Source organism: Narcine bancroftii, chromosome 4 (assembly GCF_036971445.1).
Source record: "Narcine bancroftii isolate sNarBan1 chromosome 4, sNarBan1.hap1, whole genome shotgun sequence".
Classification (NCBI taxonomy): Eukaryota; Metazoa; Chordata; class Chondrichthyes; order Torpediniformes; family Narcinidae; genus Narcine; species Narcine bancroftii.
The window spans coordinates 89777869-89799916 of NC_091472.1; the positions used below are offsets into that span (position 1 = coordinate 89777869).

Sequence of the window (22048 nt, forward strand, 5' to 3'; positions counted from 1 at the left end):
GTGAGATTTCACGCACCAGAATAACGTTAGTGGTGGAATTATTGAAAGACCTGAGGGACCTGATTAATTTGCACTTGGGGGAGGCTCGGATGAATCAAGGATAGTTGGCATTCATTTCCTGACATGTATGACCGTTTTCCTTAGAACGAAAAATAAACTGATGGAGGAACTCATTGCGTTAGGCAGTATTGATGGAGGGAAATGGGCAGTTGATGTTTTGGGTTCAGACTTTCCAAGATTCATTCCCCCACCCTCTCTAAGGATGCTGTTTGACCCACTGAATTTCTCCAGAATTTGCTTTTTTTTTGGTTCCAGATTGCAGCATCTGTAGTCTCTTGTGATTATTCCTTGCAAGGATGAGATTTGACCTTATTCAAACTCAAGCGGATTTGTCGGGGCAGCTGCTGAGATGTTTTAGTTATAGGGAAAGTAATGAACAAGGGGTCTTGGCAACAAAATAAGAAGCTAACCAGCAAACTCCAAGACTTGGGCCTCAATACCCCATTGTGTAATTGGATTCTTAATTTCCTCATCTCCATCCCCCATTCTGAGGATTGGTAAGAAAATCTCCATCCGTACCAGAGAACCACAGGGCTGCAACTTTTAGCCCCCTAATCTAATTGCTTTACACCTATGACTGTATGGCTTGGGATGACATTAACCCTGTCTACAAATTTGCTGATGATATCACAGTAGTGGGTTGTATAAATAAACAATGAGTCGGCATAGAGGATGTAGATTGAAAACTTGGCTGAATGGTGTATTAACCTTGCACTTTATGTTACTATAACCAAGGAGCTGATTGAGGACTTCAGGAGGAGAAAAGCAGAGGTATATGATCCAGTGATTAACGGGGAATCAGAGGTGGAGAGGGTGAACAAATTTAATTCCTGTTCATTGACTTCAGATCAGTGGTCAACACGATATACTCAGAGGTTGGTGGATATAACTATTGTTGGGAACACAACACTCCTCTCTGCAGCTGAATCATAAGGCTGACAGTTTGTCATCAGCTGAAATTGCTGAGCACCTCTTACAGTCAAAGAAAGAGAAGAAAATGCAAATTCCCAAGCGTCATTGAGTGTCTGTGAGATTTGTAGATGGTGTTATTGTCATTCCAAGCTATCCTGTCAACCTCTGAGCAGGTTGAGAACAAGGGTACCAGCCCCCATCTTGACAGCATTTCACAGGAGCTCAATTGAGAGTTTCCTGTCTGGCTGCGTCATTGTGTGGTATGGTAGCTTCAAAGTATCCGTAAATGGGTATATGGTTATTGGACTAGAAGTCAATACAGGATCAATAAAATGGCCCAGAACATTGTCAGAGTCTCCCATTTCTCTGTTGATGACATTCATTGGGAGAATTGCTTAAATGGAACTTAAAGAATTATTGAGGACTCTACCATCCAGCACACAGTATCTTTGACCTACTAACATCAGGAAGGAGGTACAGGATCCTCAAAATCAGGCCTGCCATGCTGGGAAACTGCTTCTTCCTGCAAGCTGTGAGATTGATGACCACGATTGATTGATTGAAACCTTGGGTCTCTTATAAAAGAAACTGAGTAAATTATTCCAGAATATTTCTAAACATTTTTATCAATGTATGTGACTGTGCAGAGTGACCAATGCATTATGTGTGTTGTATGTGTAAACCATTGTCTGGGGAAATGCTATTTCAGCTTGTTGTATAGGTATAGTCAGGTAATCATAAACTTGAATTTGAAGCAGCCATGATCATTTTGAATGGTGAGGCAGACTTGAGGGGTCTGGTAATCTACTCCTGTCCAATTGGCTAGTGTTTTTGTGAATTTATCAGATTGGTAACTGATTGCTTATGGGGTACTCTGCCTAAAATGGAGGTGCTAAGACCCTATTTGTCATGTGCATTGTGAATGTTGAAAGCAGATGAAAGTTGGTTGTGTTGTACAGAATGACATTAGTGAGATGGGCAGAACAATGATGGTTGCCATGGCACTTGCATAGGCCCCAGATACAATACCTAGGTGGAGCATTCCTTGTTACAAACCGACTCTCCTATTACATCAATGGCTACATTGGTCTTGACTCCTGCACCTGTGCAAAATGTATCAACTTCTAACATGACTTGGATCATTCCTGACACCTTGCCCACTCATTTCTGGATTTCTTCATCACAATAGACAAATTATCAACTGGCACCAAAGATGAATCAACCAACTCCCACCTGGTCTTTTGGTAGGTTGTCATAACTTTCTTTCTGTTTCTCCATCTCTGATGCAAGATGAGGGTTTCCACTCTAAATCATCAATAATGTACTTTTTCAGAAAACATTCTTGTTCACTTATAGTGGTTGGATTGCTCGCTCACATCTTGTCATTTCCCGCACTTATGCTCTCAACCCACTCTTGCCCTCCCCCCCCCCCCCCCCCCAACCAAGAAAACAGTGATGGAGTTCCTTTGGATCTCACCTTCCACCCAGGTGACACTTTGCCTAACACCTGTGTTTTGTCCTCAGTAGTCATGGACACGTACAACTAACCGAAACAGTGCATCTCCAGACCATAGTGCACACTTACAATACACCCTACACACAAATGGCGAATATACTTAGCAATCCAAAATAAATATATCTAAAAATAAATTATGGATTTCTAGGCTTGTTCAAAAATCTCACCACCTGCAGGAAAAAAGTTTTTATGCTTGTATACCTCTTCCTTGAAGGTAGTGTCTTAAAGATGCTGCAGGCTGGATAGTAAGGGTCCTTAATGATTCTCTGAGTCCTCTTTAAGCATCACTCTCTGTAAATATTGTTAATAAAGGGAAAGGAGATCCTAGTGATCTTCTCAGCAGTTTTAATTACGCTCTGTAATTGCCTCCAATCTGATGCTTTGCAGCTACCATATCACTACCATATGGTGCAGCCAGCCAGGACACACTATGGTGATTCTGTAGAATGTTGTTAGGATGGTGGCTGGTTGCCTTGCCCTCCTCTACCTCTGTTGAAAATGTAGACACTCCTGTTCCTTCCTGACTCATGAGGTGGTGATGTGGCCCTAGGATAGGTTGCCCTTTAAATGAATGCCAAGGAACTGTGTGCTCTTCACTTTCTCTACAGCGAAGCTATTTATATGTAGTGGGGAGTGATTTTTCATCCTCCTGAAGTCGGCAGTCATCTCCTTTGTATTGTCCATGTGGAGACTTGGGTTGTTGCTCTTGCATCACTGTACAAGCCTTTCAACCTTCTCTCTGTAGGCCGACTCATCATGTTACTGATGAGACTGACTATAGTTGCCTCATCTGCAAACTTGATGATCCTTTTTGGAGCTGAACCTGCCAGTTCAGTTGTGAGTTAGTAGTGGGCTGAACACACAGCCCTGAGGTGCTCCACTGCTCAGTGTGATAGAGCTTGAGGTTTTGTTGTCAATCTGGACAGACTGTGGTTTTTCAATCAAGAAATACAGGACCCAATTGCAGAGAGGGGTACTGAGTCTCAGCACGGACAATTGATCAACCAGGTATTGAAGTTGAACGCCAAACTGAAGTCCATGAACAACAGCCTGACTGGCGTACGAGGCATCGTTCTCGTTAGATCCGGACAGAGTGGGAGGCTGGAATTATTACATCATCTGTGGATTGGTTTGGCCAATAGGTAAACTGGAATGGGTCCATTTTCACTGGTTGGTGCGCTTTGTGCTCCATTACCAGTTAGTCAAAGATTGTGGTGGTTAGAGCCACTGGATGATAGTCATTTAGTTCACCTACCATTGCTCTCTTGAGCACCAGGATGAAGGTAGCCCCCTTGAATGCTGGAGTCAGTTGACCATAAGATTTAGTCATAGAGTGTGGAAACCTGCCCTTTGGCCCAACTTGCCCACGCTGACCAAAATGTCCCATCCACTCTTGTCCCACCTGTCTGCATATCCCTCTAAACCTATCCTATCCATGTATGCCTCTGATTTTTTTTCTTAAACATTGCAACAGTACTTGCCTTATCCACCTGCTCTGGCAGTCTATTCCATACATTTACCACCTTCTGTGTAAAATAAATAAATAGATCAGGAGCAGAATTAGGCCATTCAGCCCATCGATTCTGCTCTGCCATTCAAAATACAATGGCTGATGCATTTTTCCTTTCAATCCCGTTATCTTGGTTTCTTTCCATTACTTTTGGTGCACGTACTAATCAAGAATCTGCTCTAAATACACCCAATGACAGCCTCAACATCCATCTGTGGCAACAAATTTCACAGAGTCACAACTTTCTGGTTGAATGAAACTTCTTATCTCCACTCTATTCTGAGGTTGTGCCCTCTAGTCCTAGACTCTCGAGCTACTAGAAATATATTCTCTGCATTCTCTCTATCCAGCCCTATCAATGTTCTGTATATTTCGATGAGATCCCTCCTCATTCTTTTAAACATCAGCAAGTACAGGCCCAGAGCCACCAAACCTCAATGTTAACTGTCTCATCCCCATTTATTTATTCTTGTAAATCTTGTAAGATACTTAAACTCCTCATTCCCACATTAATCTGTTTGTCTTCAACTTTCTTCACTTTCAGGATGAGGCCAAACACAAACTAGAGGAATAAATCCTCCTATTCCAGCTGGATAGTGTACAACAGTGAATTCTCCAATTTCAGGTGACTTTATTTCTCCTTTCGATGCATTATGTCTTCTTATGGACACCCTTATTTCCAACCCCTCCCTTAACTCTGATACCTAGTTTCTTTCCCCTACCTAATCTGGTTTCACCTTTTCATCACCCACACAAACAACCCACTGGCTTCCCAATCCCTTCTCCTTACTGATACTATCTCTTCCTTATCTAGTTCTAATTATCACCTTCCTTTCCAACCTATGGAGTTACCTTTCATAGATAGAACATTGCATCCAGGAAGCTTGCTGGTGAATCTCCTCTACATCCTCCTCAGTGCCATTACTACCTTCTTGTAGTGCAAAGTTTTATCCAATTGATGGTAGAGTTGTGGACTGTCATTGTGGATTTGTGATAAGAAGAATATTGAGAAAATGTGGAAAATATCAATTCAAATAGTGGGCTGGAAGGGCCTGTTACCAAATTTTATCTCCAAATTAAATTAAATGGTTAAAAGAACTTGAACCAAACATTCATTTTTTTAGATATTTACAAGTTAGACATTTTGTTCAATCTCAGATCCCTGAATTTACGCAAATTCCTGAGGCAAATATTTTTGATTTAGAAGTTTCTCGTAAAGGTTCAATATTAATTTTTCGTAACAATTTGCTTGATTTAAGAATGGCTGCGTTAGTTAAGAATAAGAGAGATTTGGGACAGGATTTGAATCTTTCTTTCTCTAATGAGGTTTGGGATTCCATTTGTAATTTGACTAATACTACCTCCTTTTGTACACAACATTGATTATTATGATTTAAAGTGGTCCATATTGTTTAAAGTTAAATTATCTAATTTTTGCTTTGATATAAATTCTCTATGTGACAAATGTAAAATTGCTGAGGCTTCTTTGATTCAGATGTTTTGGACTTACCCAAGTTTAGAAAAATTTTGGAAAGATTTTTCAAAGATTACCGGTGATTCTTAAGTTTAAATTGGAACAATAGGGTGACCACACCTGAACAAAAAAAGAATAATTATCATGCAAATTATGTTATTTTTTCCATATAAATACAAGATCTCAATTCATTATGTCAATGGGCTATATTTACTTCTACGTTATCCTTCCAAATAATCGCAATACATTTCCGTGCTACTGCCAATGCTAAACGAACAAAGGCTATCTGAAACTTGTCCAACCCCAAACCAGTCAAAGATAACCCAACAAAAACATTTCTGAGTCTAATGGCAATTTAATCTTAAATAATTTTTCAAAAAATACTCTAATTTTTTCCTAGAATAGTTGAACTTTATCACAAAGCCAAACTGCATGTCAAAATGTTCCAATATGTAATCCATATCTAAAACATAAATCTGAATTACTAAATCCATTTCTTTTCAATTTCTCAGGAGTCAAATAAAGCTGATGTAAAAAATTATAATTAACTAAACTATATCTTACATTAAGTAATTTAGTCACCCCATCTTGACACATAATTTCCCAATCCTCCTGTGGTATATCATAAGATAAATCTTCTTCCCATTTATGTCTAGATTTATTTAAATTTGGTTTATTCATACTATCTTGTAACAAAGCATACATATCAGAAATAAAACCCTTTTTTAATGTATGCAAAATCAAAAACTCAAACTTTGTTAATTTAATAACATTGTTAATTCAAGTAGCTTAATTTCTCTTCCAAAATTATCCCTTACCAAAGCTCGGACTTGATAATACACAAATAAAGAATTAAATGGTATTCCAAATTTTTCCCTAAGTCGACTAAAAGAAAGAAACTGTCCTTCTTCAAAATAATCCTCAATCACCTTTATACCCTGAGAGTCCCAAGTCTTTAGATACATATTATTCATTGAAAAAGGAATAACCCTATTTTTACCCCTTGAACCTATAGTAAAATTAGTTTTAGTCCAAATCCCTGATATATGTTTTAAAACAGGCATATTATATCCCTGTAATAAACAAGAATTCCACTTAAATATAAATTGATGAACCTGAAACTCAGAAATAAGGCTAATTCGATTTTAGCCCAACTAGGAGGTTGTGTAATATCTAACATCTAATTGTGCAGCCTCATAATAATTTTGAAAATGAGGCAATTGAAGTTTTCCTAAGGCATATTTCAAACTCAATTTCTGTAATGCTACCCTAGCTAACTTTCCACAAAAATTTCCTTACCGCTGTATTCAAATCTTGAAAAAATACTTTTGGAAGTGAACATGGGATTGATTGAAAGAGATATTGAATACGTGGAAAGATATTCATCTTAATACAATTTACCCGGCCCATTAATGTTAACGGAAGATCTTCCCAATTATTCAAATCCACTTTAATCTTCTTCAATAATGGTACATAATTTAATTTATATAGAGGTTGATAATCTGCATCAACAATTACCCCATAATATTTAATCTTATCAGACCATCACAATTTTGTAATCTGTTTACACTCTTTATAATCCCCACCTGAGATTGGTAATATTTCACTCTTTTTTTTAAAAACTTTATTTAAGTTTTAAAACAACCTGAAAACATTACGTAAAAAAAATTTACAATAAACAAATCAACAAACAACCCTCCCTCCCCCCAGCCAGCCCCCGCAAGGGGAGTAAAAAAAACGTATACAACATTTTAAGATATTTCTAAACACATATATTCCAAATAAGGTGACCATATTTTAACAAAAAAAGAATAATTATCATGTAAATTATATGTTATTTTTTCCATATAATTACAAGATCTCAATTCATTATGCCAACGAACTATATTAATCTCTACATTGTCTTTCCAAGTAATTGCTACACATTTCCGTGCTACTGATAACGCTAAATGAACAAAAGCTATCTGAAACATATCCAGCCCTAAACCAGTCAAAGAACCCAGCAAGAAAATCTCTGGGTCTTTTGGTAATTTAATTTTAAATAATTTCTCCAAAATTACCCTAATTTTTTCCCACAATGGTTGTACCCTATCATAAGACCAAACTACATGAAGAAAAGTTCCAGTATTTAACCCATATCTAAAACACAAATTTGGTCAAATATAACTGATGCAAAAAATTATTGTTAACCAAATCACATCTTACATTAGTCAGTTTATGATGTCCTTTCATGACACGTAACCTCCCAATTCTCCTGAGGTATAGCATAAGTTAAATCACTTTCTCATTTATTTCTGGATTTCTCCAAATTCGATTTATCCATGGTCTCTTGTAACAATGGATACATATCTGGAATAAAGCCCCTCCTTGTATAGAGGAAATCAAAGATTCAAACTTCGTTGACTCAGGTAATCTCATATCCTTTCTATAATTGTCCCTTATCAAAGCTCTAAGTTGATAGTACACAAAGAATTTGCTGGTATTCCAAATTCCAAATTTCTCCCTCAATCGATTATAAAAAAAAAAAGGCACTGTCCTTCTTTAAAACAATCCTGAATCACCTTTTTACCCTCAGAATGCTATACCTTTAAATACCTATTAAACATTGAAAAAGAAATAAGCTGATTTTGATATAATGGAGTTTGAATTGATAATTTACTCTTCATACCTATAACAGCATTTCTATTAATCCTTATCTTTAATAAATGCTTTCATACTGGCATATCTTGCAATAAACGCAAATTCCATTTATATATAAACTGATGAACATCAGATTCAAAACTACAAGCTAATTCCACCATAGCCCAACTAGGAGGCTGATTAATATCCATCATTCTACTGATAAACATTAACTGTGCAGCCTCATAATAATTTTGAAAATGAGGCAGCTGAAGTCTACCTAACGCATACTTCCACGTCAACTTCTGTAAAGCTACCCAAGCTAATTTTCCCTTCCATAAAAATTTCCTCACCACCCTGTTCAAATCTTGAAAAAAAGCCCTTTGGAAGTAAGAATGGAATTGACTGAAGTAAATACGGGGAAAAATATTCATTTTGATACAATTTACTCGACCTATTAAAGTTAATGGAAGATCCTTCCATTTAATCAAATCCATTTTAATATTTCTCAATAAAGGTACATAATTTAATTTATATAAAGACTGATCATTTGCATTCACATTTTCTCCTAAATATTTAATTTTATAATATGTTTACACACTTCATAATTTCATTCCAAAATTGGCAATATTTCACTCTTATCCCAATTCACCTTATACCCAGATAGCACCCCAAATTGAACTAAACATTCTTGTACATATTTCAAAGATTGTTCTGGATATGTCAAATAAATCAATACATCATCAGCAAATAGATTAATCTTATATTCATCATTTGCAATTCTTATCCCTTTAATGTTATCATTCTGTCGAATTGCCTGAGCTAATGGTTTGATTACCAACACAAACAAGGCTGGTGACAATGGACAACCATGACGTGTTGATCGCGTTAATTTAAATGGCATTGAAGTTTGGCCATTCATCACCACCCTAGCAATCGGATTTTTATACAATGCTTTAACCCAACCAGTAAAAAGAGAGCTGAAATTAAACTTCTCCAACACTTTAAATAAAAAATTCCACTCAACCCAATCAAATGCTTTTTCCGTATCAAGCGCAACCACTTGGGATGCTGTCTTGATTCATTGATCAACGTTATCAATCTAAGAATATTATCAGACACGCATCTATTCTTAATAAAACCTGCTTGATCTGTATGCACTAACTGAGGTAAATATTTAGCAAGTCTATTTGCCAATACCTTAGCTATTATTTTATAATCCACATTTAATAAAGAAATTGGTCAATATGAAGCTACATTCAATGGATCTCACTTTCTTTGGAATTGCTGTTATTATCGCTCTTGAAAAAGAGTCAAGTAATGATTGCTCATCTGTTATTTGTTGAAGCACATCCATAAATACCGGAGACAAATCTTCATAAAACACCTTGTAAAACTCTACAGTAAACCCATAGTCTCCAGGAGATTTCCCATTTGGCATCGCCTGTATAGCTTCCTTAATTTCAAAATCTATAAATGGAGACTTCAACTCCTTCACTTCATCTTCTCCTAAAACTGGCAAATTCAAAGCAGATAAAAAGGATTCAATCGAACCATCATCTTGAACCCCTTCAGAAATATATAATATTTGATAAAATGAACAAAATTGATCATTAATTTCTTGAGGTTTATACGTAACTATTGAATTCTTTTTAACAGCATTAATAGTCCTTGAAACTTGTTCAGTCTTCAACTGCCAAGCTAATACTTTATGGGCTCTATCCCCTAATTCATAATAATGCTGTTTAGACCTTTGAATTAACTGCTCAAATTGATATGTTTGCAATGAATTATAACAAAGTTTCAATTTAGTTAATGCCGCCTTTTTATCTTCAGTAGTATTTTTTTGGAAGTCCTTTTTCAAATCAGTTATCTGTTTCTCCAACGTCAAACTTTCTGCCAAATATTGTTTCTTAACTTTTGCTGAATAGCTAATAATTTGACATGGTAAATATGCTTTCAAAGCATCCCACAAAATAAAATTACTCTGCACTGAATTATTATTTATACTTCGAAAAGAAGCAATTTGTTCTTTAATATAGGTAATGAACACAGGTTTTTTCAATAACGTTGCAGTAAATCTCCATCTGTAAGTTAGCTGCATAACTTTAGAACCGCCACAAGATATGAATAGCATAGAATGATCGGACACAATCCTGCTCTTATATTCAGCCTGAATAATTCGAGCTTGAAGATGTGCCAATACTAAAAACAAATCTATTCTAGAAAAAGAATCATGTCTTGATGAATAAAAAGAAAAATCTTTCTCTGTTGGATTTAACCTGCTGATGATTTTTTTTCTGGACTTACAAGATTTACCCTTGCCTGAACACTTTCATCTTTTTTTAGTTAAAGTCCTTGGATTTGCCAGGACTTTGATCCATTTCACAGTCTGGTATGGGCACACTAATACGCCGAATTTAAATCTCTACAAAAGGTAGTGACACATCTCAAGACATCATAGACAAAACCCTCTACAGGGATGCTGCCGTCAGAGAGCAGCAGCAATCATCAAGCATCCACACCACCCAGCACGTGCTCTGTTTTATCAGGAAAGAGGTATAAATGCCACAAGACTTGCACCAAGTTCAGGAATAGCTGGTACCCCTTCACCATTAGATTTTTCAACAATAACCTCAATCAGGGACTCATTTAAGGACTCTTTTGCACTGTTTTTTCTTCTCTGTATTGCAGTCAGTCTGTTTACATTTCTTGATTTTTTTTGCGTTTACGGTTTTTTTTTACACTACCAATATGAGGTAATTCTGCCTTGCCCGCAGGAAAAATAATCTTAGGGTTGTATGTGATGTTGTGTATGTACTTTGACAGTAAATCTGACTTGAGAAGTATGGTTTAAATTTTTTTTAGAGTAGTGAAAGGTTTAGCCTTCTCCTTTTATTGGATTATACAACTCCAACAAAGTTAGGGAATGAGGGAACAAGGTGCCCAAATTGAACTCATTGATGAGCAAAAAAATAGCCAAACACAACAAGCTAAAGAAGTTTCAATCCAATAATTTGATTGTTTTGTTCCAGATTCCCGGAACCACTTGTTGGTCTGTTTAATTGAATCCATCTGAAATTTGATTTCAATAATGCAGTAAATAATGATACTGAGTTTATTTTAAATAATAGAACATTTAATGTGCATATCTTTGTATCTTGATAGATTTAGGACATTTGTGGTCTGGTAAATATGACTGAATGGAAAGCAAAACAACCTTTAGAATGGGATAAATTCCTAAATAAAGAAGTGAAAGTTACTGCAGATGAAAAAAATACTTACCAAGGCTGGGTCTTCACTGTCGACCCTGTAACAGGAAGGTACGTAATTGAAAATCTCCTTAACTTGTAGGTATTATTGAATATTTGTTTCTCTCTTATATTTTTAATTAGTTTCCTTTTTAATGTTCTTCCAGTCTTGATGAAGGGGTTTGACCCAAAATCTTGACAATTCCTTTCTCCCATGCCCTCCCTCCAGATGCAGTAAATAATGATACTGAGTTTATTTTAAATAATAGAACATTTAAAACATAATAGAGTTTCTTCAACAGATTTTTTTTTTGCTGCTCTTAAATTCATTTGTTTTCCTTGGTTTGATCCATTATGGATAGAGGTTTTTCTTGGATTTCCTATTTAATTATTATGACTATCTTACATTTGTATATAGCACACAACATTGTCTTGGTTTTGCCTTACCATTATTTGTTCCAACTGGGTATAGCAATAGAATTGTTTCAGAGACATGACAGATGGAATATAATATAGAAAAAGATGAGATCGTCCATTGATGCATGCAACTTGAAGCAAAGGATTTATTAAATGATGAGAGATTGGGTAATGTTCAAAGGGACCAAGGTGTGTTTATGTCACTTAAAGACAACAAACAAGCCTTGCTAGTTGGCAGTCGAGTAGTACTATTGGCTTTTATTAAGGATTGGTTACAGGTCTAAGGAATTTATGCAAAGCACACTTGACCTTGGCAGAGTGCAGCAAAAGATCTGTTTAAGATGAATGAAGGAAAGTTTAGGGGAGAAGTCAGAGGTAAGTTTTTTTATTCATCGTGGTGGGGGCCTGGAATAGGTTTCTGGGGGTGGTGGTGGAGGCTTATTTAATAGGGGCATTCAAAAAAACTCAAGATAGGCACGTGGGGGGAGTCACGTGATGGAGTAGTGGCCGGACGGTGAACTCCAGCCCTCTCCAGAAAAGTCGGGAAAAACAAGAGAAAATACAAAGGCACAGAAATAAAAGTTAAAGAAAAGTGAATATAAAGGTGGAAAGAAGATGGAGACAAAAGGAGAAAAATCAAAATCAACGGAAAGAAGAGAGGAAGAGAAGACAACGGAGGAAAAAGGTGAAGGCCTTACCTGTCCGAAGAGGCCCGCTGTGGAGAGAAGACCCCACTACCTCAGGTCGGTAGAAAGAGAACTACAACAATGGCTCACAGAGCCGAGTAAAAGTGCGCAACCGCGCATGCGCGACTCCTCGCGCATGCGCGATGCGCATGAAAAAAAACACACCGACGGGAGGGGGGACCAGCTGGGGAGTCGATCTCCACAGCCGGCAACGACAGCTGCAGAACACCTGCAGCAAGAAGAGACCACAGAAGACAATGGAAACAAGAAAGAAGAGGAGGAAAGGGCACCAAAGAAACAACAGATGGTCAACCTAGAGGAAGAAGAAGAGGAAGAGTACAGGGAAATAGAAGAAGAAAAGATAGGCAAGGTAAAGGAGGTACTTGCTCTTGTTAGAGGATACATGGAGTCATTTAAAGAATGGCAAACACAGGAATTCAATGATTTAAGAAGAAGAATAAACAACACAGAAAAGAAAATAAATAAAATGGATATGACCTTAACAGAAATGGGGAAAAAAATGGACAAGATGGAAGAACGGGCAATAGCAGCAGAAATGGAGGTAGAAGACTTAAAAAAGAAATTGGAGGAATCTAATAAAAAAACTAAAGAGACACAAGAATTACTAGCCCAAAAAATAGATATAATGGAAAATTATAACAGAAGAAATAACATAAAGATAGTGGGCCTTAAGGAAGATGTAGAAGGCAAGAATATGAGGGAGTTTATAAAAGAATGGATCCCTAAGGCCCTAGGATGTCCAGAACTACAGCAAGAAATGGAAATAGAAAGGGCACATAGAGCATTGGCCCCTAAACCACAACCACAACAAAAACCAAGATCTATTGTAGTAAAATTCCTAAGATATACTACAAGAGAAAAGGTACTGGAGAAGACAATGGAAAAAGTAAGAGAGGGCAACAAACCACTGGAGTATAAAGGGCAAAAAATCTTCATTTATCCAGATATAAGCTTTGAACTCCTAAAGAAGAGAAAAGAGTTCAATGCAGCAAAAGCGATTTTATGGAAGAAAGGATATAAATTTACACTGAAGCATCCTGCGGTATTGAAAATATTTATTCCAGGACAACAAAACAGACTATTCTCGGATCCAGAAGAAGCACGAAAATTTGCAGAACAATTACAAAAATAGACTGAGGGATGAAGACGGGTAATGAGAGCAAAAATTATCACGATTGATATGTATGTGGGTAAAGACAAAAATAGACTGAGGGATGAAGACGGGTAAGGAGGGTAAAAATGACCACGATTGATATGTATGCGGGTAAAGAGGTATAAGAGTGAATAGAGACAATGGGCATATGTGAAAGTATCTGTAATTAGAGGAAAACATAGAGAGTATAGACAAGAATTAATAAGGGAAGGTAATGGAATAGAGAGAATAAGGAGGGAACTAAAAGAGTGACCTTTGTGACATATAAAAAACGAAATCTTTTCTGGGGGGGGCTGGGTGGGGGGAAAAGAGCGGTCACTGCAAAATCAGTTGACGCTTGCGAGTGGATTCGCAAATCCAAATGGAGAGGGGAGATGTGGTTGTCCGACAAGGGATAAAGGGCAACTCAGGAGGGGAAGGGGAGATTGGGGATAAAGAAGATAGAAATAGGAGAATAAGGAAAATGTTGGATGTTGTAGGAATGTTGTCTGGTAAAGAGTTGAAAATAAGAAAACAGAAATGGAAAAGGAGGAAAGGTAATGATGGAAAAACGGAAAGAGAAGATAAACAAAATATAAAATGGCTACGCTGAACTATATGACTCTAAATATTAATGGAATACATAACCAAATTAAAAGGAAGAAACTACTAAATTTACTGAAAAAGGAAAAAATAGATATAGCATTTGTCCAAGAAACACATTTAACTGAATTGGAGCACAAGAAATTAAAGAGAGATTGGGTAGGACATGTAACAGCAGCATCGTATAATTCAAAAGCAAGAGGAGTGGCTATATTAATTAGCAAAAATGTGCCATTTAAAATAGAAGAGGAAATAATAGATCCAGCAGGGAGATATGTTATGATAAAATGTCAGATATATTCAGAGCTTTGGAATCTACTTAATATATATTCACCTAACGAAGAAGATCAAAAGTTTATGCAAGATATCTTTTTGAAGGTAGCTAATACGCAAGGGAACATACTAATAGGAGGGGATTTCAATCTGAATTTGGATCCAAATATGGATAAAACGGGGAAAAAAATTAACAGGAAGAACAAAGTAACCAAATTTATAATTAAATCAATGCAAGAAATGAAACTTGTGGACATATGGAGGAAACAAAACCCAAAAGAAAAGGAATACTCATACTACTCGACTAGACATAAAACATACTCAAGGATAGACCTATTCCTGTTATCAGCCCACATACAAGGGAGAGTTAGGAAAACGGAATATAAAGCTAGACTATTATCGGACCACTCACCCCTGTTATTGGCAATAGAGCTAGAAGACATCCCTCCAAGAATGTATAGATGGAGATTAAACCCCATGCTACTTAAAAGACAGGATTTTAGAGAATTTATTGAAAAACAATTAAAAATGTACTTTGAAGTAAATACGGAATCAGTGGAAGATAAGTTTATACTATGGGACGCAATGAAAGCATTCATTAGAGGGCAAATAATAAGTTATGCAACCAAGATGAAGAAGGACTATAATCAGGAAACAGAGCAGTTGGAAAGGGAAATAATAAACATAGAAAAAAAATTAGCAATAAAGGAAGATACAACCAAAAGAAGAGAATTGGCGGATAAAAAAATAAAATATGAAACATTACAAACATATAAGGTGGAGAAGAATATAATGAAGACAAAACAGAAATATTATGAACTAGGGGAAAAAACACACAAAATCCTAGCATGGCAGCTTAAGACAGAGCAAACTAAGAAAATGGTATTGGCAACAAGGAAAAAAGACAAACAAATTACATATAATCCAAAAGAAATTAAGGAAAACTTCAGAGAATTCTATGAACAATTATACCGAACCGAAAACGAAGGGAAAGAAGGGAAAATAGATGAATTTTTGACTAAAATTGAACTACCAAAACTACAAATAGAGGAACAAAATAAATTAACAGAACCATTTGGAACAGTAGAAATACAAGAGATAATAAAAAACTTACCAAATAATAAGACACCAGGAGAGGATGGACTCCCAATAGAATTCTACAAAACATTTAAAGACCTAATAATACCGCCCCTCCTGGATGTAATCAACCAGATTGATGAGACACAAAACTTACCAGATTCATGTAAAACAGCAATAATTACAGTGATACTAAAACAAGGGAAAGATCCACTCTCACCAGCGTCATATAGACCAATATCTCTGCTAAACACAGATTATAAGATAATAGCTAAACTATTAGCGAACAGATTAGCAGAACAGGTACCGAAAATGGTAAATTTAGACCAAACTGGATTTATCAAAAAAAGACGCACAACAGACAATATTTGTAAATTTATTAACTTAATTCATGCAGTAGAAGGAAATAAAGCACCGGCAGTAGCAGTTGCTTTAGACGCAGAGAAGGCCTTCGACAGAGTAGAATGGAATTACTTGTTCAAAGTATTGCAAAAATTCAGTTTACCGGAGAAGTATATTAATTGGATTAAAGCATTATATAAGGGACCGTTAGCGAAAGTGACAGTAAATGGACATGTATCAAAGCAATTTAACTTAAGCAGGTCAACGCGGCAGGGATGCCCACTATCACCATTATTGTTTGCGCTAGCTATAGAACCACTAGCAGAATCGATAAGAAGAGATAATAATATAAAAGGAATAAAAATAAAAGACAGGGAATATAAAATCAGTCTGTTTGCGGATGATGTGATAGTGTACTTAACAGAACCAGAACTATCAATAAAAGAACTATATAAGAAATTGAAGGAATATGGAGAAGTGTCGGGATACAAGATAAACGTAAATAAAAGTGAAGCAATGCCTATGAATAACGCGGATTTCTCAAAATTTAAGGAGGAATCCCCATTCAGATGGCAAACGCAGGCAATAAGATACCTAGGTGTGCAAATAAACAAAAATCTAGGCCAATTATATAAACTCAATTACAATCCACTAATGAAAAAATTACAGGACGATTTAGAGCATTGGAAAGAGCTACCACTAACACTGATAGGAAGGATAAACTGTATTAAAATGAACATTTTTCCAAGGATACTATACTTATTTCAGGCATTGCCAATACAACTGACAGAAAAATTCTTCAAAGAGTTAAAGAAAATAATAAGGAGATTTTTATGGAGAGGGGGGAAACCGAGGATAGCACTAGACAAATTAACAGAATGGTATAAACAAGGAGGCTTACAATTGCCAAACTTCAAAAATTATTATAGAGCCGCACAATTAAGGTACCTATCAGATTTTTATCAAACAAGGGAAAAACCAGACTGGACGAGACTAGAATTAGATAAAATAGGGGAAAAGATACCTGAACACATATTATATAAATGGGACGAAAAATTGGTACAACATAGAACTTCTCCGGTATTACACCATCTCCTCAATATATGGAAGAAGATTCATGTAGAAAGAAATAAAATAAATTACCAAATACCAAAACTAATATTGACGCAAAATAAGCTACTCCCTTTTACAATAGACAACCTTGCCTTTAGAAAATGGGAAAAAAAAGGGATTAAAAGAATAGAAAATTGTTTTTCAGGAAGTAGATTCTTATCCTTTGAACAAATGAGAGATAAGTACAATATAACGGGAGATACAACGCTGGCATATTACCAACTGAGATCCTACTTGAAAGATAAATTAGGAAGCAACTTGAGTTTACCAGAGGGAAGTAACCTTGAATATGTGATTACAGATACAATGTTAATCAAAAGATTTATAAAAAATATGTATATTAAACTGCAAGAAAAGGAAAATGAGGAAACAAATGGTAAAACTAAACAAAAATGGGAACAAGATTTAAATATAAAGATAAAAAAGGAAACATGGGAGAAGTTATGCTCTGGAACGATGAGAAATACAATAAATACGAGGCTGCGTATGATACAATATAATTGGTTACACAGACTATACATTACACCGCAAAAGTTAAATAAATGGGACCCAACAGTATCTGATAGATGTTTTCGATGTAAAAAAGAAAGGGGAACAACAATTCATGCAATCTGGACATGTGAGAGAGTAGAAAAATTTTGGGATGATCTCAATCAGATATTAAATAAAATAACAGAAAACAATATACCAAAGAATCCAGAGATCTTTCTCCTAAGTAACATAAAAAATAAAGAATTTGGAATTGACTTGGAGGATGCACAAAAAAGATTTGTTAAGATAGCCCTAGCTGTAGCAAAAAAATGTATTATGTCAACCTGGAAATTGGAAGATAATTTGAAAATACAACAATGGTATAAAGAAATGAATAAATGTATTCCATTAGAAAAAATAACATATAGTTTAAGAAATAATATTGAAATATTCGAACAAGTATGGGAGCCTTACATTAAATACAATAGCGAAAACCTACCGGGAACAAACATTACCTAAGTTGATGGAAGGAGAAGAAAAGAAAAGAATGGACTCAGTAGAATTTCTGGTGTATTTTTGTTGAATGACAACATTGTCTAACTGAATTAATGCAACCTAGATTGTATAACTAAAATGGATGAGAGGGGGGGGGATGGGGGGGTGGCTTGGGAGGAGGGAGGGGGGAGGGAGAAAAAGTCACTGTAAATGTGTGGAAAAGAAAAAGTGTATATCATGGCTATTGTGATTTATGGTGTGAAAAATAAAAAATTTAAAAAAAAAAAAGATAGGCACGTGGATGCAATAAAAATAGAGGGTTATGGGTATGAGTAGATTGTTTACGTAGGTTGGCACAACATTGTGGGTTGAAGGCATTGTACTGTGATACAATGTTCTTTGTTTGCTAGACTGGTTCCAGAGATGAATGGATTAGAGATATGAGGATAAATTGTGCAGAGAAATTGTTTTCTCATTTTCGCATTCATTGTTTAAAATTTAAAGGCAAAGAGGTTATCTTATTAATACTTGCTTGGGATGTTTCCCCGACTACGGCGTCTAGGAGCATAGTTTGAGATCAAGGGCCAGGCTAGTCAGGCATGGGATGACGAGAAAATTCTTCACTCAGAGGATGGTGAATCTGGAATTTTTTTTACCCTGAAGGTCTGTACAGGCTCAATTATTCTGTGCTTTCAAAACAGACCAATAGATTTGTGGACATTGAGGAAATTGGGAATAGTGCTAGAAAATGGAGTTGAGGTCAAAGATTAGCCTTGAAAGGCCTGACTCCTGTTTCTATTTCTGATTATAAGATTATAGGAGCAGAAGTAGCCCATTTGCGCATTGAGTCTGCTCAACCTTACTAATTTTCCCACTCAGCCCCACTATCAAGTTTTCTCCCTGTAGCCCTTGATGCCCTGATAAATCAAATACCTTTAAATTTCTGCCTTAAATACACTCAACAACCTCACTTCCACGGTCACCTGTGGTAGCAAGTTCCACAGACCCTCTGACTAAAGGGTCTGCATCTTTGTTTTAAATTGACTCCCTTTTAACCTGAAGTTGTGCCACCTTGTCCTAGAATCCCCTACCATGGGAAACATCCTTTCACATCTACTCTGTCCAGACCATTCAGCATTCAAATAGCCTCTGTGAGGTGTCCCCCCCCCCACCCCCATCCTTCTGTACTCTATCGAGTACAGTCCAGGAGCTGACAATTGTTCCTCCTGTACTAACCCTTCCATTCTTGGAATCATTCTAGTAAATCTTCTCTGAACCCTCTCCAACGCCAGCATGTCTTTTCTCAAATAAGGCACCCAAAACTGTGCATAGTTCTCCAAGTGAGGTCTCCTTGGGCTTTATAGAGTCACAACATTACATCCCTGCTCTTATCTGCTATTCCTCTAGAAATGAATGCCAACATTGCATCCACCTTCTTCACCTCTGACTCAATCTGAGGTTAATCTGCATGAGGAATCTCAAGTCCCTTTGCACCTCTGAACTTTGAATTTTCTCCCCATATAAACATTTGTCTGCTGTCTAATTTTTCTACCAAAGTGCATGACTGTACATTTTCCAACATTGTATTTCATCTGCCCATTCTCCTAATCTATCCAAGTCTCTCTACAGCCTTTCCGTATCCTCAGCACCACTTGCCCTATCATCTGAAAATTTAGCCACAAATTTGTGATCTTCCTGTACACCGGAACCACACCAGAATCCATCGATTCCTGGAAGATCATTACCATTGTTTACACAATCTCCCCCAAGGGGGATTTCATCCAATCCAGAGGATTTATCTACCCTTAGATGATTTAGCTTCCCAAGTACCTCCTCTCGCGTGATTTTGACTGCACTCATTTCTCTTCCCAGAGAACCATGAGAGTCTGGTATGCTGCTAATGTCTTCCACAGTGAAGAGTGATCTCCTTGCCTCCATTACAATTCATTCAGTGTCGTTTTCTATCGGTCCTACGTCTACTTTGGTCACTCTTATTCTTTATATACGATATTTTAGAAAGCTTTTTAACATCCTCTTTGATATTATTTGCTGATCTTCTTTCATAATTCATCTTTTCCTTCCTAATCACCTTAGTTGTCTTTTCTAAGTTTTTAAAAAGCTTCCTCTTTTACTTTGGCATTAACTTCTCTCGTCAGCCAATTTATTTCATTTTTCTATTCATAAATATTTTTGTTAATAAAGTGCCTATCCTGCAATTTTCCTCATTTCTTGCAGAAACTCCACCCATTGCTGATCCCTATTCGTGTGTTTTTCCAATCGACTTTGGCCAGTTCCTCTCATGCAACTAATTTCCTTAACTCCACTGAAATACCGACACTTTGAATTTTAACCTCTCCTTTTCAAATTGAACTCAGTCATACTATGATCACTGCTTCCCAAGGGTTCCTTTACCTCAAGCTCTCTAATCACCTCTAGTTTCATTACATAGCATCCAATCCAGAAAAGCTGATCCCCTGGTGGAATCATCAACAAGCTGCTCCAAAAAGCCACCCCCTAGGCATTCCACAAACTCTGTGAGATCCCGTACCTACCTGACTTTTCCAATCTACTTTCACATTAAAATCCCCCATGATTATCATAATGCTGTCCTTCCAACATGCCTTGCCCATTTCAAGTTTTATTTTGTAGTCCACATGTGGGCTGTTGTTTGGCAGCCTGCATATCACTGTCATTAGGGTCCTTTTACGTTTACCATTCCTTAACTCAACCCACAAGGATTGTACCTCTTCTGATCCTATGTCACTTCTTTCCAATGATTTAATATTATTGCCACGCCTCCTCCCCTCTACCTACTGGTGTATCCTTGGACTTTCATCCTTTAGACACAACTCAAATGACCACATCATACCCTCCAATCTAGCTGTACTGCAAGATCATCCATTTTGTTTCCAATACTGTGTGCATTCACTGTAAGTATAATACAGTTTTTGAATGCATTGTGTATCTGTCATCCCTCTGGCCATTATTTGGCCTTATCACCTGCCTGTCATCCTTGCTACCCAACTATCTTCACTTTACTGCTGTTCTCCCTTTTTCAGTACGAGCACTCCAGTTCTCACTCCCCTGACATTGGACCCCTTTAGGTTCAGGTGTAACCTATCCTTTTTGTTTTGGTTGTACCTTCCCCAGGAGATCCCAATGATGAAAGAATCTGAAGTCTTGTCCCCTGTACCAATTTCTTAGCCATGCATTTATCTGCCTGATCTCATTATTCTTCCCCTCACTAGCACATGGCCCAGGAGTTCCTGCTTCTCAGCTTCCTCACCAATTCCCTGTATTCCCTCTGAAAGACCTCCTCTCTGATCTTAACTCTGGTTGTTTGCCCTCTCCTGTCAGAATGTTCTGGAGACATTCCATATCCTGGCCATAGGGAGGCAACACATATCTGAGTGTCTTTATTGGGCTCACAGAATCTCTTGTCTGCTCTCACAATGGAATTTCCTATCACTATTGCAAGCTTATTCACCCTCTCCGCTACAGAGCCTTACTCAGTGCCGGAGACCCGGTTACTATGGTTGTCCTGTGTCAGGTCATCCTCCCCAATACTGTCTATGATAAACTGGTTGCTGAGGGGGATGACCACAGAGGTATCCTCTATATACTCCCTGTGGCTCCAATCTATCACTTCCTCCCTCTCCCTAATCCACTGTAGGTCATGAAGTTGCAGCTCCATTTCCTTAACACTGTCTCTTTGGAGCTGCCCGTGTGTGCATCGGAGGCTCAGAGTCTCCCAGGGACCCCACATCTGACACTGTTTGCAGAGCACTAACCCAACAGTCATAGTGCCTAATCTATTAACACTAATAAGTATTGAACAATATACTCACCCACATTATAACCCTTGCCTCTTACCTGCTCTCGCCAAAGCCTGTTGAGCCAAAGCCTTACCACTCTGACTCAATCCACTCCGACAACATCAGCGACTGCTCCCTCTATGCTACACGGTTCTTCACTTTTATGGTGGTGTTCCACTTGAACTTTTGGTCACCTGATCACACTTCCACCAATAGCCTGCTTGCTCCAAATGACTTTTTAAAACACTGTCTTGCAACATT

General features: G+C 37.1%; 1 protein-coding gene and 1 long non-coding RNA gene across 9 annotated transcripts in view; one reads left to right on the forward strand and one right to left on the reverse strand.

The window, feature by feature from the left end:
* The window catches only part of gemin6 (gem (nuclear organelle) associated protein 6), a 36551-nt gene that overhangs the window by 13831 nt on the left and 672 nt on the right, over positions 1–22048 (forward strand). For 2 of the 8 annotated variants that reach the window (XM_069931955.1, XM_069931956.1), the window contains 2 exons: positions 4543–4623; positions 11260–11414. In XM_069931955.1, coding sequence (XP_069788056.1) covers positions 11287–11414 — 128 coding nt within the window. In that variant the 5' untranslated portion in view covers positions 4543–4623; positions 11260–11286. Of the gene's footprint in view, positions 1–789; positions 832–857; positions 936–2023; positions 2217–4542; positions 4624–11259; positions 11415–22048 lie in introns of those variants that run through there. The other 6 variants (XM_069931958.1, XM_069931960.1, XM_069931959.1 and 3 more) reach the window with 6 other exon arrangements.
* Positions 5513–21939, reverse strand: LOC138760814 (uncharacterized). The gene is made up of 3 exons (XR_011355888.1): positions 21846–21939; positions 11377–11401; positions 5513–5592 (listed from the first exon to the last, which is right to left on the reverse strand). It is a non-coding gene; the product is annotated as an uncharacterized lncRNA (long non-coding RNA).